At 40.5% G+C, this 15,544-nt stretch overlaps 1 protein-coding gene across 1 annotated transcript in view; it reads right to left on the bottom strand.

The window, feature by feature from the left end:
- HACD3 (3-hydroxyacyl-CoA dehydratase 3) overlaps positions 1 to 15,544 on the bottom strand; it is a 41,601-nt gene that overhangs the window by 13,441 nt on the left and 12,616 nt on the right. The window contains exons 2-5 of the mRNA XM_002753245.6: positions 6,738 to 6,780; positions 4,401 to 4,474; positions 2,555 to 2,719; positions 1,065 to 1,116 (exon numbers count right to left, since the gene is read on the bottom strand). Of these exons, the coding sequence (XP_002753291.1) occupies positions 1,065 to 1,116; positions 2,555 to 2,719; positions 4,401 to 4,474; positions 6,738 to 6,780 (334 nt within the window). The remainder of the gene's footprint in view (positions 1 to 1,064; positions 1,117 to 2,554; positions 2,720 to 4,400; positions 4,475 to 6,737; positions 6,781 to 15,544) is intronic.

Here is a 15,544-nt window from a genome sequence, read left to right as displayed (position 1 = left end):
TTTAAATCTCAAAGTGGGTTTTTTATGTTGTTATTTTTTGCCTCCACTGATCCTCTCCCCTCCTCTGCTTTTCTAAAAGAATATTCCCTTAAGGTAGTGGCTATTCAAATCTTTTTAAATCCCTTCTCAAAAAAAAAACCTTATTCAGGATATCAACACATAAAACGCAAAAGAATGCTGCTCTGACTGAGGTAGACCTGTTTGTGTGATCTACTCCAAAGCATCTCTTAGAACCCCCTGGGGTACCATGGAACACAGTTTGAAAACTGCTCCAAAACTTTCCACTCCCTTATTTGTGGCAACGCTACATAAGTGCCATTAAAATATGAAAAAGTTCAGATTAGAGCAAATAAGGAACACTTATTTCATTCTGCTTTACAGAGAGTTTTATATAGACCTGCAGTCTTCCTACTAGAATGTAAGCCCTTTTGAGTACAGGTGCTACATGGATCCCTCTGGCTCTTCATCAAGGGCCCAGCACAATGCCTGCCATGCAACATGACTTTAACAGATAGCTGCTGAATTTAACATAACCGTATCACCCAGAAGATAATACACTTACAGAGCTCCTGCCAAAAGTGGTTAGATGGAAACAGAAATTGACTTATTAAAGGTTAATAATGTATAGTAGGACTACACAGAATACTCTCCATCTTTGAGGATGACAATCACACTCATGTATCATGCAGGCTTTGAGATCTCAGCTGGGAGAAAAACACCAGGCTGAAGGAGTATTGCCTTGGACCCATGCAATCATTTCCACAGGTCTATACAGGATTTGGTTGCCATCTGCCATGAGGCCAGTCCAGGAGTTCTTTCATTCTGCTGTACTAGCCTTTGTGTACTCATGATATAACACCCAAAACAGAAAGGAAATATTAAAGGTAAGGCTTCTGATGTGGGTGTGCAGACCTTAAGCACTCGACCTAAAGGGTTTCTCATAAACTCACCCACACAGCTCACTGGGATGAAATCATTAGCTCTCCTGACATATCACAATTATTCATACTTCTAAAACTAGCACAAGCTAACTGGTAACTACTATTGCAGCAGAGGCAACTTACTTTCAGGAGAGCCTTCGCTTTCCAGTCTGAGTTTATTCAGGCGCTCTTCTTCCTAGAATTTGGACAGTTTTCCAAGAACACAAGTTAGAATTTAGAATTCCCAGATGCTTGCCAAAGTCCATATGCTAGTTGAGTAATCTGACTCCCTCAAAGCCACCTCCTCCAGTTGGGGTCAGTGCATCACTGGGAAAAATATCCTAGGTCATGTGACCAAAGCCTAAGTCCTCCTTACTAAGCAGCATTAGCATCACAGGATGCCTGTCCGTTGTTCACAAAATTAACCCAATCAGCTGGCTTCCAAACTGACAAGTGACCTCAGAATCTTAAAGCTGGAAAGGACATCCAGAAGATCTGTCACAGTTGGAGAAATAAAACAGAAGTTTAAGGCAGGAAGTAGACTGCTATTTTATTTTTCTAGATTTTTAGTATAAGTTTTCCAGAAGCTAAAATCATGTCTCCAACATCAGTATGAACTCATGTTTAGCTTAACAGAGATACAGATGGATCCATAAAGAAATATTTATGGGTGTGTGTGTATGCATGGGAAATATATGCAAACATGTATTTCCTTGTTCTGATAGTAAAGAGAACCTAAAAGCAATGGCAACCTGGTAACAATGAGCATGCCTTTCACCCAGATCTTGGTTTCCAATACCATTCTACAATAAGAAGAACAGAGTTCCCTGAAGAAATAGCTGTTCTACGGCTGGAGCAGGGAACATACATACAAGATAAGCCTGGAGCAGCTTATAGTGCCAGAAAGTAAGGAAGTGCTAAAACAAAACAAAACAGTCCCATAATGATGGAGCTTTCTCAAAAAGACACAAAAGCCAAAAGATGGGCAGGATGAGGACATAGCCAAAGGCCAAAAGCTGGAAGATTTGAGCAACAAAATAAATAATATTAGATTATAACTCAAAGTATAAAGTAAATATCCATGTACCCACATGATATAAATAAATGATTGAATAAATAAGTAAATGGGAGACAACAGACATGCAGAATTCCAAATAAATTATACAGATACTCCATCTAAAGGAGAGGAAGCACAACTCCCCATTCCTTAAATGTAGGTGACACATAGTGACCTCCTTCCATGGAGTGGCAAGAGGAAAATAACCTTACAGTGGAAAAACCTGATAAACATCACCTCAAGCCAGCTGACCTGTGTTTAATATCAACAGTGATGTGTCATGTTGATAGCATGTACTCTTGATACAATGTGATTAAAATGGCACTTTACCTCTGCAGTCTTCTCCTCAATATCTATCACCTTAGTCTAGTTGTAAGAAAAACATCAGATTTCAACTGAGGGACAGTCTATAAAATACACAGTCAATACTTCTTGAAAATCATGTCACCAGGTCTTTAAATGAATTTGTAACTTTGTCACTATTCTTTCAGACCCTGAGAGGTTTCTGAAGTAGCATGAATAACATGGGTTCCCCATGATTTGTCTTCAATGGCTAGATCCTAGTTTCCTTACTAACCTTAGCTCTGAGCTCCATTTCCGCATCAGATTCATCCAGCCAACGATCAAAGTCAGGAGCCAAAAACAGTGGTCGTTTCTCCTGCTTGGTGAGTCTCTCCCACCACTGACTCACTTTCTTCTGCACTGTAATGTTTACCTGCCTCTGGGTCAGTTTGTAAATAGGCTAGGAGAGAAAGTGAGAATGTGAGAATGCCCTCTTCCAGTCCCTAAAGCAGCACCATGCCAAGGGCACTGTACAGAGAAGCTGCAGGATATGCAGCTTCTAGTCCATGGCCTGTTAGGCCACACAGCAGGAGGTGAGCGGTGGGCAAGCGAGTGAAACTTCATCTGTATTTACACTTGCTCCCCATCATTTGCATTACCACCTGGGCCCTGCTTCCTGTCAGATCAGCAATAGCACTGGATTCACATAGGAGTACAAACTCTAGTGTGAACTGTGCATGCTAGGAATCTAGGTTGTGCACTCCTCATGAGAATCTAATGCCCGATGATCTGTCACTGTCTCCCATTACCCCCAGATGGGACTGTCTAGTTGCAGGAAAAAAAGCTCAGGGCTCCCACTGATTCTACATTATGGTGAGTTGTATAATTATTTCATTATATATCACAATGTAATAACAGATATAAAGTATGCAATACCTGTAATACATTTGAATCACCCTGAAACCATCTCCACTCCACCATCTGTGGAAAAAGTGCCTTCCACAAAACCAGTCCCTGGTACCAAAAAGGGTGGGGACCGCTGAGCTAGACCAAGGGCTGGCATTGAGAACTCTTGAGAACATAATGTCCTTCTCTGATTTCCCCCAGTGAATGACACAGAAGGATATCAGGATAAGAAAGGCAGATAGTTCCTGGTTAGCCTGGAGAGAACTAGCATGAACCTCCTGCCACAGCCACATCATGCAAGGCACTATGTCCAATCACCCTCAGCTTATAAATTTTCTTCCCATGAAAATGACTGTCCTGGCTCACCAGACCCTTGTTTTAGAAACACCTGCATCAAGGTCAGAACTATATTGGATCAGTTACAACTTTTTTCACAGGGGTCATTATGGGGAGTCTTCCCAGCTAAACTCACATTCTTATAGGCCATTCCAGCTCATTGTTTGCTACATGACCTCTCCCTTGTCTCCAAAGGAAGCCCCATGACAGGTTCTCTGCCCACTATACCACTGCTTACTATTAATGCTTTCTCAAAACAACTGAGCACCCGGGCAGGGAAATCCAGAAGCTCAAGCCCCCAGAGCTAAATAAAATTCCAGAAACGGAAACACCCCATCTATTGGATTCTCTCCCTGCTTTTGAGAGAAGCTTCCTCAGGCTCTGAGGGAAGAGAAGCTTCAATTATATCTGCAGCATTCTTTCTGAAGACCAGCTGCCTTCACCCTTTCTGATTTCTACTTTTCTCACCTGCACCTGTGGCAAAGTCACATGAAAGTAAACCCCAGGTGGGGGCTTCAACCACCCTAAGTAACTCTGCTCTCAACGGGTGCCATACTCCTCTGCCATCACTAAAACCAGGGAATATCAGAGCTGGAGGGAACCCTGGGGATCATTTAGTCCAGACCTTCATTTAACACATGAGAAAACTGGAACTCAAAGAAGTGAAGAGACTTGTTGAAGATCACACCGCTAGTAAACGGCAGGGCCCAGATTCAACTCCGGGTCTCTGACTTCCCGATTCCTCTGCAGCTAAAACCTGGGCTCTGTTCCAAATAAGATAATTCTATTATTCACCTTTTGTTTTTATCTTCTCTTCACAAACCCTGATCCCCATTTCACTAAACTACTGGTATTCATTTCCTAAAATGGGAAGGGAAGTGAGAAAGGAAAGAACATACCTCTGGCTTCACAAGTTCTAAGAACTCCAGGTGAAATTCATAGACATTGTCTCCTTTGGCACCATGTCCTTGAGCTATACAGAAAGAAAAACATGGGTTATTGCAAGCTAGAGCAGAGCAAGGCCATCCAAAAACCAGCTTGGTGCACTTCTTTCCTAAGTATGCAAATATTACACTTGAGTGTAGCCAAAAGGCTGAGAAGCAATGTGGTCTACAATTGTCAATGGGTCCTGTCAAAATGTGTGGGGGCTTGTGAGCAGAGCTCCTCAACAGCCAGATAGGCCAAATCTTTGGCAAAAGTTTATCTCCATATGTTCTCTGAAGCCAGTTTCAGAGTATTTACCCAGTCTTCCAGTGTGAGCCTGACGATACCCCATACAAATAACAGGCAGGAAAAAGAAATAGAGAAAGCAATGCCAAAGGGATTGCACACAGATATAAATTTAACTTTCACAATTACTTTGGCTCAAAATCTAGAGCGGAGAAAAATTGGTGGGTGTATCATATTGACTGTGGTTAAGGAAAGTTGCAGGGTACATGGTAATGCTAGATTGTCTCAGACAGCTCTGAATCTAAAACCTCCCAACCAGGAGGAAAGAATGAAGGGAGAAGCTGACTCCTCCTTTAGCACATCCCAAACAGAACAAGGAAAAAGAAATACAATCTTTGTCAGCTTATGAAGGACAGGTGGAACCAGGAGGGAAGTACGAGTTGGCCAATGCCCCATCCCTATGCCTTGACATATCTCCTTTCTCCAATTCGAGCTGGTGCCATGCCTAGGTGCCAGTGACTGCTGGACCTCCCTTCCACACTCCTCTTTATTTCATTTACCATTTGGTTCCCTTTTGGGACTCTCTTCCCTTATCTGACCATATGTAGTCTGATATTCACTACAGGTAGCAATTATCCTCTCAATAAATTCCTTAAGGAATTCCGTAGGACAGTACGTAAGGTCTAAGTGGCAAGATATGCTTTTATCACTTTAAATTTCATGTAAATGTACGTAAGTCCTGAAAAACCAGAGCTGAGTGGTGACTACTCTCATCTTGAAAAGCAGATACAAAAGCCAGGCTGTACTTTCATGCAAGTATATTACAGTAGATAGAATTTCACATAAAGCAGAAACTCTTCATGCTCCAATAATCCCAGGAACTGGAACAGAGAGACAGCAGAGAGAATCCTACCCCACTGGGTGAGTGAATGCAGACCCCACCCTCTACTGTAAAGTAGTAAATCTGCTGATGGACTGAGAAGGGAGATGGAGGCAGATTCGCAGAATCAGAGACTACCAGAGCTGAAAAGGCCTAAGACATCATCTAGAGTGTAGTGTTTCTCAAACTGGCCTGCAAGTCTAATATCAGGGAGACAAAAAGTCTTATCAAGAAAATTTCTTAGGAATGGTGAGAAGGGATGTAATCAATAATTATTATTTTTTAAAATGTTTTTAAAGAAAAATTAAAAAAAAAAAAAGCTGGGCACAGTGGTTCACGCCTGTAATCCCAGCACTTTGAGAGGCCAAGGCAGGTGGATCACTTGAGGTCCAGAATTTGAGAGTTAGCCTGGAAAACATGGCGAAACCCCGTCTCTACTAAAAATACAAAAATTTAGCCAGGCATGGTGGCAAGCACCTGTAATTCCCGCTACTCAAGAAGCTGAGGCACGAGAATCACTTGAACCCGGGAAGCGGATATTGCAGTGAGCCAGGATCACGCCACTGTACTCCAGACTAGGCAACAGAGCAAGACTCAATCTCGAAATAAACAAATAAAATTTCTATTTTTTTGTTTTCATAATAATCTTTTTTTTAAAAAAGCAGCATATTCTGGATTATCTAGGTGGCCACTTTATAATCAAGTACTGCCATGCATTCAGTGGCTGTATGTGTGTCTGTGTTGACAGCGGCAGTGGAGCCAAATATAACTTATAGTGACCATATTTAATTTTTCATGGGTCCATCCATGAGCCCTTGAGAGTCCTATGGAAACATTCTCAGGTGTCCATTGGTCCTCGAGTTTGAGAAACACAGATGAAAATCCAACATCTTCATTATATAGGTCCACAGAGTCAATAACTCATCCAAGAAGTGGCAGAATTAGAGCTAGAAAACAGGTCTCCTGATTTCTACCCAGGCCCAGGATTCCTTTTTTTTTTTCTTCACCATATCTATGCCTCTCCATGGGGGAAACAGGATTTTAAACCAATGATTTGGCTTTTCTAATCATATATCTCAAAACAATTTAGCTTACCTCATGAGTATCAGAGGAATGAGTATCAACGAAAAAATGAATAGAGATGGGAACTGTGTATAGAGATGGGAGCATTCGCTGGGATACTGACCTTTGAAATGCAGCACATTTTCAGTGATGCTGATGGCAGGGTTCTGTGAAAAGAGACCAAGAATGCAGGAAGGCATTTAAATGAGGAGGAAAAAATTAGATTAAACCAGGGGCTTCTTCCCCTCATTCTTCTCCCATAAGGAGTCAACCTCCTACTCCGTGCCTCCCCCAGAAATATATTTAGTCATTTATTCACATCTGTGTAGGCTTCCTCTATGTCTGTCTGTACCTATCTAAGATTGCAGACTCCTGCAAGAAGGACCCTAACCTACTCTAACTGTCCAAACAATCAAATACTGAATCAGTCGATTCTGAAAATGGCCAATCATGCAAGGTGCTATGTGAGATATGACAGGGCAATACACAGATCTCCAGTGGGACAGATGAGGCACTTTTTGTGAGAAGATATCAAACAGTTATCAAGAAACATATGGTCAAGATTGAAAGGGTGGTTGAAGGCAGTTAAGTGTTAGCAGATTTGAGACAGCACAACGGGAATAGAGTGGTGGGGAAAAGCTCCACCAAAGGTGAGACCTGTACTGCAACCCGAACGATAGATAAATTAATTCTGACAGGTAGCGAGATGAGCAGAGGATTGCAGGTGGTGAATGAAAATGAAACATGCTGTGCCTGTGGTTCTAACTCAGCTCAGGCTCCAGACTCTCTTAACTCACAAAGGAAACAAGACTCAGAAGAGGTCAAAATTCTCCAGCTGCTCATTGATTCCCAGAAGTTGCCACATACCTTCAATTTGGCAGCATAACTTAAAGTGAAACTACTTAACACTTTTTTCAGTGGATGAGAAACAACCCACTTCCCACTTCCAGCTCAGGGTTCATAAGCAAGAGGCAGCTCTTCTCAGTGTCATGGTGTTTGTTTTTCCTTCTCGTGCAGGCTTAGCTTTCTGGGCTCCTCAACTACAGCAGTCATCTGACCACAACCTCATGAGATTCCAAGCCAGAACAACCTAACAGAGCCCCCTCCCGAAGTCCTAACCCACAGAAACTGTGAGAGACAATAAATGATTATTGTTGCTTTAAGCATTTGTTATGTTGCCACAGATAACAAATAATTATTCATTGCAATTACTTCTTTAAATGCTTGGTAGAACTTCCAGGTGAAGCCAGTTAGACCTGCGAATTTCCCTGTGGGAAGATTTCTGACTATTTAATAGTGACTGGGCTATCCTTTTCTATCTCTTTTATAGAAACTACCTGTATTTCTTGAAATTTGTCCATTTTATCTGATATGAATTTGTTTAATACTTTCTTTTTTTAAAAAAAGTCACCCAGGCTGGAGTGCAGTGGCTCAGTTTCAGTTTACTGCAACCTCTACCTCCCAGGTTCAAGCAATTCTCCTGATTCAGCCTCTCAAGTAGCTGGGATTACAGGTATTCGCCACCATGCCCGGCTAATTTTTATATTTTTAGTAGACACAGGGTTTTGTCATGTTGGCCAGACTGGTCTCCAACTCCTTACCTTGGGTGATCCACCCACCTCAGCCTCCCAAATTGCTGGGATTACAGGCGTGAGCCACCATGCCAGGCCCCCAATTTCATTTTTATCTCGTTAACTTTTTGATTTTTTAAAGACATTTTTATTCAACACTTTTAGTTATTTTTAACAGAAAGCTCGATCTACACAACCTAGCCCATCTCTTACTAGAAAAGGAACTGTGCCTTTGCTTATGAAAAGAGGAGCGAATAGCCAGGCATTGTGCCATGCACCTATAGTTCCAGCTACTCGGGAGGCTGAAGTGGGAGGATCACTTGAACCCAGGGGTTTGATGCAGCTAGGGGAACATAGCAAGTAGCCAGACCTGTCTCTAATTCTCTTAAAAAATAAAAAGAGAAAGAGAGTGGCTCGGCAAGGTGGCTCATGCCCATGATGCCAACACTTCAGGAGGCCTAAACAGGAAGATCGCTTGAGCCTAGGAGTTCAAGATCAGCCTTGAATATCAACTTTCCTTCTAAGGGGCAACAGAGACCCCGTCTCTACAAAAATAAAAAAAAAATTAGCCAGGTATAGTGGTGCATGCCTGTGGTACCAACTACTTGGAAGGCTAAGCTGGGAGGATCACTTGGGCCCAGGAGGTCAAGGCTGCAGTGAGGTATTACCGCATCACTGCATTCCAGCCTGGGTGACAGAGTAAGACCCTATCTCAAAAAAAGAAGTCAAAAAGGAAAAGAGAATAGGAAAACTTTCAAATCCACAGCAACTGTCATTTTTTTTTTTTTTTTTTTTGGAGACAGAATCTCTCTCTGTCACGCGGGCTGGAGTGCAGTGGTGCCATCTCAGCTCACTGCATCCTCTACCTCCCAGGCTCAAGGACTGTTCCACTTCACCCTCTCAAGTAGTTGGGACTGTAAGTCCACATCACCATGCCTGGCTAATATATTTTTTAAATTTTTTGTAGAGACAGTCTCTTTATGTTGCCCAGACTGGTCCCAAACTCCTGGGCTCAAGCAATCCTCCACCTCAGCCTACCACACTGTTGGGATTACTGGCATGAGCCACCGTGCCAAGCCATTATTTAAAAAATAACAATAAAATTACTTATATCACAGGTCTGTTATAAGAATTAAATTATCACAGCATACACAGAGCCTGGCATCTAGTGAGAATTCATATTCTAGTTGCTTTTCTTCCTCTGACTAGTTTCCACCTATATTTCCATCCTGTTGAACACTACTTCTCTTTCAAAGTGCAGGTCAAATGTTAATTCCTCTTCCCTTCTCCTCACCCCTAACAGAATCAACAGCTTCCTTCCTACTTTGTATTCACCTTTACTATAATACTTATCACACTGTTCCATAATCATGGGGACTGTTTAACTGCCCCTCTTGACCTGAGTTCTTTGATGGCAGGGACTGGGTCTTATTCATCTCTATATACCTAATGCCTCAATAACTATTTAGTGAACTAAAATCAATTCATCTCATCTTCAGAATCTCTGGCGAACTACAGAGAGTTCACAATGAACTATATACTATCTAACGCTTTAGACAAGAGTTTCCTTTCTCATTCAAATCATTAGTATGTATCTTTGCATTTATGTCATTAGTATGTGTACAGGAGAGTTAATATAGCAGGGCTGAGGCTGCAGTCTTTAAAAGGACCTGCTTCCAAGATCAGCCTTTGGCTGGCATCTAGAAACTCGGCTTTCCTCCATCCCCTAATAAGGGTGGTTCAATGTACCTAAACCGTGCCTACAATGTCATTAATGGTGAATATCAATATTCCTTCTAGGATTCTGGAATTTTGGTACATGCTAGGCAGAGGTTACCTAAGTAACAAGTCCCCAGTAAAAATAATGGGTACTCAATCACTAATGGACTTCCCTGGGCAGAAATGTTATACATAAGTCATTGCATTTTTCATTGCTGGTGGAGCATGCTCAAGTATACCCCCTCACGGGAGGAAGAGTGATAAGAGGCTTATATGTGAATTTCTCCAGACTCCACTTGTGCTTTTTTCCCACTGATCCTGTCCTGTATTCTTCAACTGTCACAAACCTTAGTCATAAGTACAATTATATACTAAGTCCCATGAGTGAATCCTTCTAGCAAATCACTGAGCACACTGGTGGGTGCTGGGAACCCCCAAAACTGTGTGTATTTTTATGTGCCCCAATGTTTTATTTTGAAAACTTTAAATCTACCAAAAAACATTCGCCCCAATGTTTTATTTTGAAAACTTTTAAATCTACCAAAAAAAAAAATGGAAAAAGCCAGGTGCAGTGGCTCATGGCTATAATCCTAATACTATGGGAGACCGAGGCAGGCAGATCAGGAGGTCAGGAGATCAAGACCATCCTGGCTAACATGGTGAAACACTGACTCTACTAAAAATACAAAAAGTTAGCTGGGTGTAGTGGCACGCGCCTGTAGTCTCAGCTCCTCAGGAGGCTGAGGCAGAAGAATTGCTTGAACCTGGGAGGCAGAGGTTGCAGTGAACCAAGATCACGCCACTGCATTCCAGACGGTGACAGAGCGAGACTCCATCTCAAAAAAAAAAAAAAAATTTGAAAAAAATGGGCCAGGCGTGGTGGCTTACACCTGCAATCCCAGCACTTTGGAAGGCCAAAGAAGGCAGATCACTTGACACCAGGAGTTTGGGGCCAGCCTGAACTCCAGCATGGGCAGAAGAGCAAGACCCTGTGTAAGTAAAAAAGAAAAAAAATAGTATAATGAAAACTCACATGCCTTTTACCAATTGATTGCTAAATGTCATATTTGGGTTTTTTAGGGTAGGGATAGCCTCCATTCTACAAAAGATAATGAACGCTCCTCGACATTGCTTTTTAGATGCATCCTTGTTTTGTGAATTATTTCAAAATGAGCTGCAGACATCATACTTCACCCCCAAATATTTCCTCTCCTAAGAAATTATATTATCTTGCATAATTACCGATGCTTTCTAATTATGCCTAATTAGAAATACCTAAGAACAATAACTGCATTTTATCTAATAAGAAACCCACATAAACAGTTGTCTTAAAGATGTTCAATTGTTTTCATTATTTACTGTAATGCAAGAAACCACTCCAAAACTTGACTTAAAACAACTATTTTATTATCTTACATGATTCTACAAGTTGACTGAGCTCAGCTATATAATTCTATTCCACCAAATGTTGGCTAGGGTTATAGTTTATTGGGCTGGAACATTCAAGATGGGTCGCTCACTTAGTTCATAACTGTTGTTGGTTGTCATTTGGGAATTCACCTAAAACTGCTGACCAGAATAAATATATGTGGCCACTCCATGTGGCTTGGGTCTCTCATAGCAGGGCTGCTCAGTTCTGAGGGAACATCTCAAGAGCAAGTGCTCCAAGAGAGAAGAGGAAGCTGGCAGTCCTCTTACAAAGAGTAAGCCTGGAACTGGTCACAGCATCATTCTCCAGCCTTCTATTCACTAAGCTGCCACAGGGCCTACACAGATTCAGGGAAAGAGGAAATAAACTTCGAGTTTTGATGGCACTCTTGAAGCGGTTATCCTGAAGCCACTACATTTATACGTTTTTTAAAAATCCAGGATCCAATCCAGGTTCATATATTCCTCTTGATTGTCATGCCTATTTTTATTTAATACATACTTACACTTTTATTTATTTATTAACCCATGCTGGTTGTCTTCTAAAATGTATCATATTCTGGATTTGTCTGGCCATTCCTTCATATTAACTATTTTTGACAAAAATATTTCATATTTACATCATTATGTTAGATGGTGACAATAAATTTTATCATTAAATTGAGAAGGTGACTTCCAGAACTTTCTACTGTAGTGTTTCCTTTTGTAATCAGCAAGTTATCTAATAATGTAATTTGCCATTCCCTCACAACACTCTTTCATCCAATGGTACAGTCAACCATTGTTAATCCTTACCTGAGGCATTTTCACACTGGAGGTTACAAAATTATAATTTTCTTTTTTTTTTGAGATGGAGTTTTGCTCCTGTTGCCCAGGCCAGAGTGCAATGGCGTGACCTCTGCTCACTGCAACCTCTGCCTTCCAGGTTCAAGCAATTCTCATGCCTCAGCCTCTCAAGTAGCTAGGACTGCAGGAATGTGCCACCATGCCCAGCTAATTTAGTATTTTTAGTAGAGACGGGATTTATCCATGTTGGTCAGGTTGGTCTCGAACTCCTGACCTCAGGTGATCCACCAGCCTCAGCCTCTCAAAGTGCCGGGATTATAGGTATGAGCCATCACGCCCAGCAAAATTATAATTTTCTAATTCAGTCATTCCTTTTTCATTTTCTAGTTGGCATTCTTCTGTAAAAAAGAGTTTTCCCTTTTTCGCTTCTCTCCCTCTCTTTTTTTAATTGAAATTTTAATTGAGATAATTGTAGATTCACATGCAGCTCCAAGAAATAAACATATACACCTACTGTGTGCCCACAAAAAATAAAAAAAAAATTTAAAAAGAAATAGTACTAAGAGATTTCTTGTATACTGCCTAGTTTACCCCAATGGTAGCATTTTACAAAACTATAGTATAATATCAAAATCAGGATACTGACATTGACACATCCACCTGTCTTCTTCAGATTTCCCAGTCTTACTTGCATTTGCTAGCAGGTATGTGTATGTGCGTCTGTGTGGTTTTTACACAATTCGATCACGTGCATAGGTTCATCTACCTATTGTCACAGTCAAGATACTGAACAGCTCTAGATCTCTTGTGGTGCCTTTGCAAAAACCTCCAGCCCCCTCCTCCAGCCTGCATCCACTCTGGTCTATATTTCTTTTTGACTATCACTATGGACTCACAGGTTTTCTTTTGTGATCCACTCAGCCATATTCCATGGCCATTATTACTCTTTTTGATGTTCAAATTGTCACAAACTTGGCCAGTAGAAATCCCTTCAAACCAGCTCCTGTATTATGCTGACATGATTGTGTATCCTTGAGGATATTTTGTTCTTTCTCTGGCACAGATTTGGAATAATTGGTCATTTCTTCAAGGAGACATAGTTCTTTTGGTTGGAAACGGTAATTTAGAAGACACAATCTAAGCACACTGAGGTATAGTCAATGTTTATCGTTCAGTGGGCTAGCTAGGAATTTAAAAAACAATGATATCATAGTGAAAATTTCCAATTCAAGCTATTACAAGGCTTCTCCTTACCTTGTTATTTAACATTTATATCTCTTATAGTGAAAATATTCCTAATAACATTAATACATTTATATATTTGTTTTATTCCAGAAAAGTTTCAGAATTAGAATATCAATTTTTTAAACTAACAATAAACCTACTAATTACTTGCAGATGTTTCCTTGTGGAAAATAAGAAAACAAGACAGAAAATTTGTATTCAATTTAAAAGAAAAGGAAAGGGAAAAAACCCTTCTAAGTGTTACATTTAATTGCAGTTCTTTTTGTCCTTGGAATATAAGTCACTAAAGGCGGGGAGGGTTGATTTTTAAAAAGGACATTATCTACTAAAGAACCAGGGTACTGTGTTCAAATGTTATTTATTAATCAATTTATCTGTATGATTTTGTCATCAATTTGATATAGTTAGTTGCTTTTTATTCTGTTTATTTCAAGATTTGCTTTTTTATTCTATTTTAATACAATTTTATCTTTGAATATGTAAAACATTCCCATTGTTCAAAAGTCAAACTTTATAAAATGATTTCCTCAAAAATCTTGCTCCCAAACCCAGCCTCCTCTTCCACATTCCTACTCCCCACCTACCGGTAACCATTTCATTCATTTCTGGTTGATCTATTCTCTGTATGTGTGTGTGTGTGTGTTGCAAAAATTAGCAAATATATTCAGATATTCGTATTTTCATCCAGGCACAGAGAGTTATGCCTGAAATCCCAGCACTTTGGGAAACCAAGGCGGGTAGATCACTTGAGTTCGAAACCAACCTGGGCAACACAGTGAAACCCTGTCTCTACAAAAAATACAAAAATTAGCCTGGCATGGTGGCATGTGCCTGTAGTCCCAGCTACTTGGGAGACTAAGGTAAGAGGATCGCTTGGGCCCAGGAAGTAAAAGCTGCAGTGAGCCAGGATCATGCCATTGCACTTCAGCCTGGGTGACAGAGTGAGATCCTGTCTCAAACTAACATCTAAAACAGATATTCTTATTTTCCCTTTCTATACAAAAAGTAGCATACAATATACATTCTTATACATCCTGCTTTTTTTTCATCTAAATAAATCCTTATCAGTTCATAAAGGTCTTACTCTTTCTTGTTACAGCTGTATAATACTCAGTTGAGTGTTTGTATCAGTTTGTATCATCTTCTAATTCCCCATTTTGGGGGCATAAACAATTTCAAAGAATACCAACCAACTTCAGGTTACTAGGAGACCATGGTAAAATGAAACAAAACAAGACCATTGCATACATTTGTCTAATGACAGGTCACTATGCCATCTACAAAATACGCAATCACAGAACTGTCCCTGCTTTCTGGCAACATCCAATCTATAGCAGACCCCACTTCCTTAGATACCCTGCCATCATCCAACAAAAGCCCAAATCCTGTAAAACAAGTTCTTTTTTGATACCCTCTTACTGAGATACCACATTTCCCTGTGGTGTGTGTTCTCCCTCACTGGAACAAGCAATAAACTCAACTCGTTTAACTACGAGGTGTGTTTTAGTCATCTTTGGCTGAGCAGCATTAACAGTTTAAATAAACCCTCAAAGAGGTCTATCAATAAATAAAAACTCGAAGTAATAAGAAAGCTTGTATCACAGTATAATCAGCAGCATTTCCCCTCATTATCATGATGGAAAAAAATAAAAATAAAATAGTGGTGCATTTTGGAAACAAGTCTAAGATATCATAAAATTCTATTTTCACCCAGACTACTGCCCTGAACTCTATATTTATATAGTTATATTATTACTTCACATTTTCACAAGAAATTGTTTAAAACAAGACTCTCAAACGAATATGTCCAAAAAGGGAATCTTGATTTTGGCCCCTAAACCTCTTCTCCAGTCTTAATCATTTCAGGAAACTGTACTGTCATCTACTCTGTGCTTAAGCTGAAATCTTAAGACTAGTCATTGGCCAGGCATGGTGGCTCATGCCTGTAATCCAAGCACTTTGGAGGCCAAGGCGGGCGGATCACCTGAAGTTGGGAGTTCACGGCAAGCCTGATCAACATGGTGAAACCCTGACTTATAAAAAAATAAAATTTAATTTAAAAAAGACTAGTCATTAATTCTTCTCTCTTTCTCTCCAACAAGTCCATCAAGGTCTGAAGGTTCTCACCAAATACATCTCAAATGTGTTCACGGCTCTCCACCTCCACATCCCTAGACTGAGC

Source organism: Callithrix jacchus, chromosome 8 (assembly GCF_049354715.1).
Source record: "Callithrix jacchus isolate 240 chromosome 8, calJac240_pri, whole genome shotgun sequence".
Classification (NCBI taxonomy): Eukaryota; Metazoa; Chordata; class Mammalia; order Primates; family Cebidae; genus Callithrix; species Callithrix jacchus.
The sequence above is the reverse complement of the archived record's forward strand: the minus strand, read 5'-3'. Positions and strand labels throughout refer to the sequence as shown.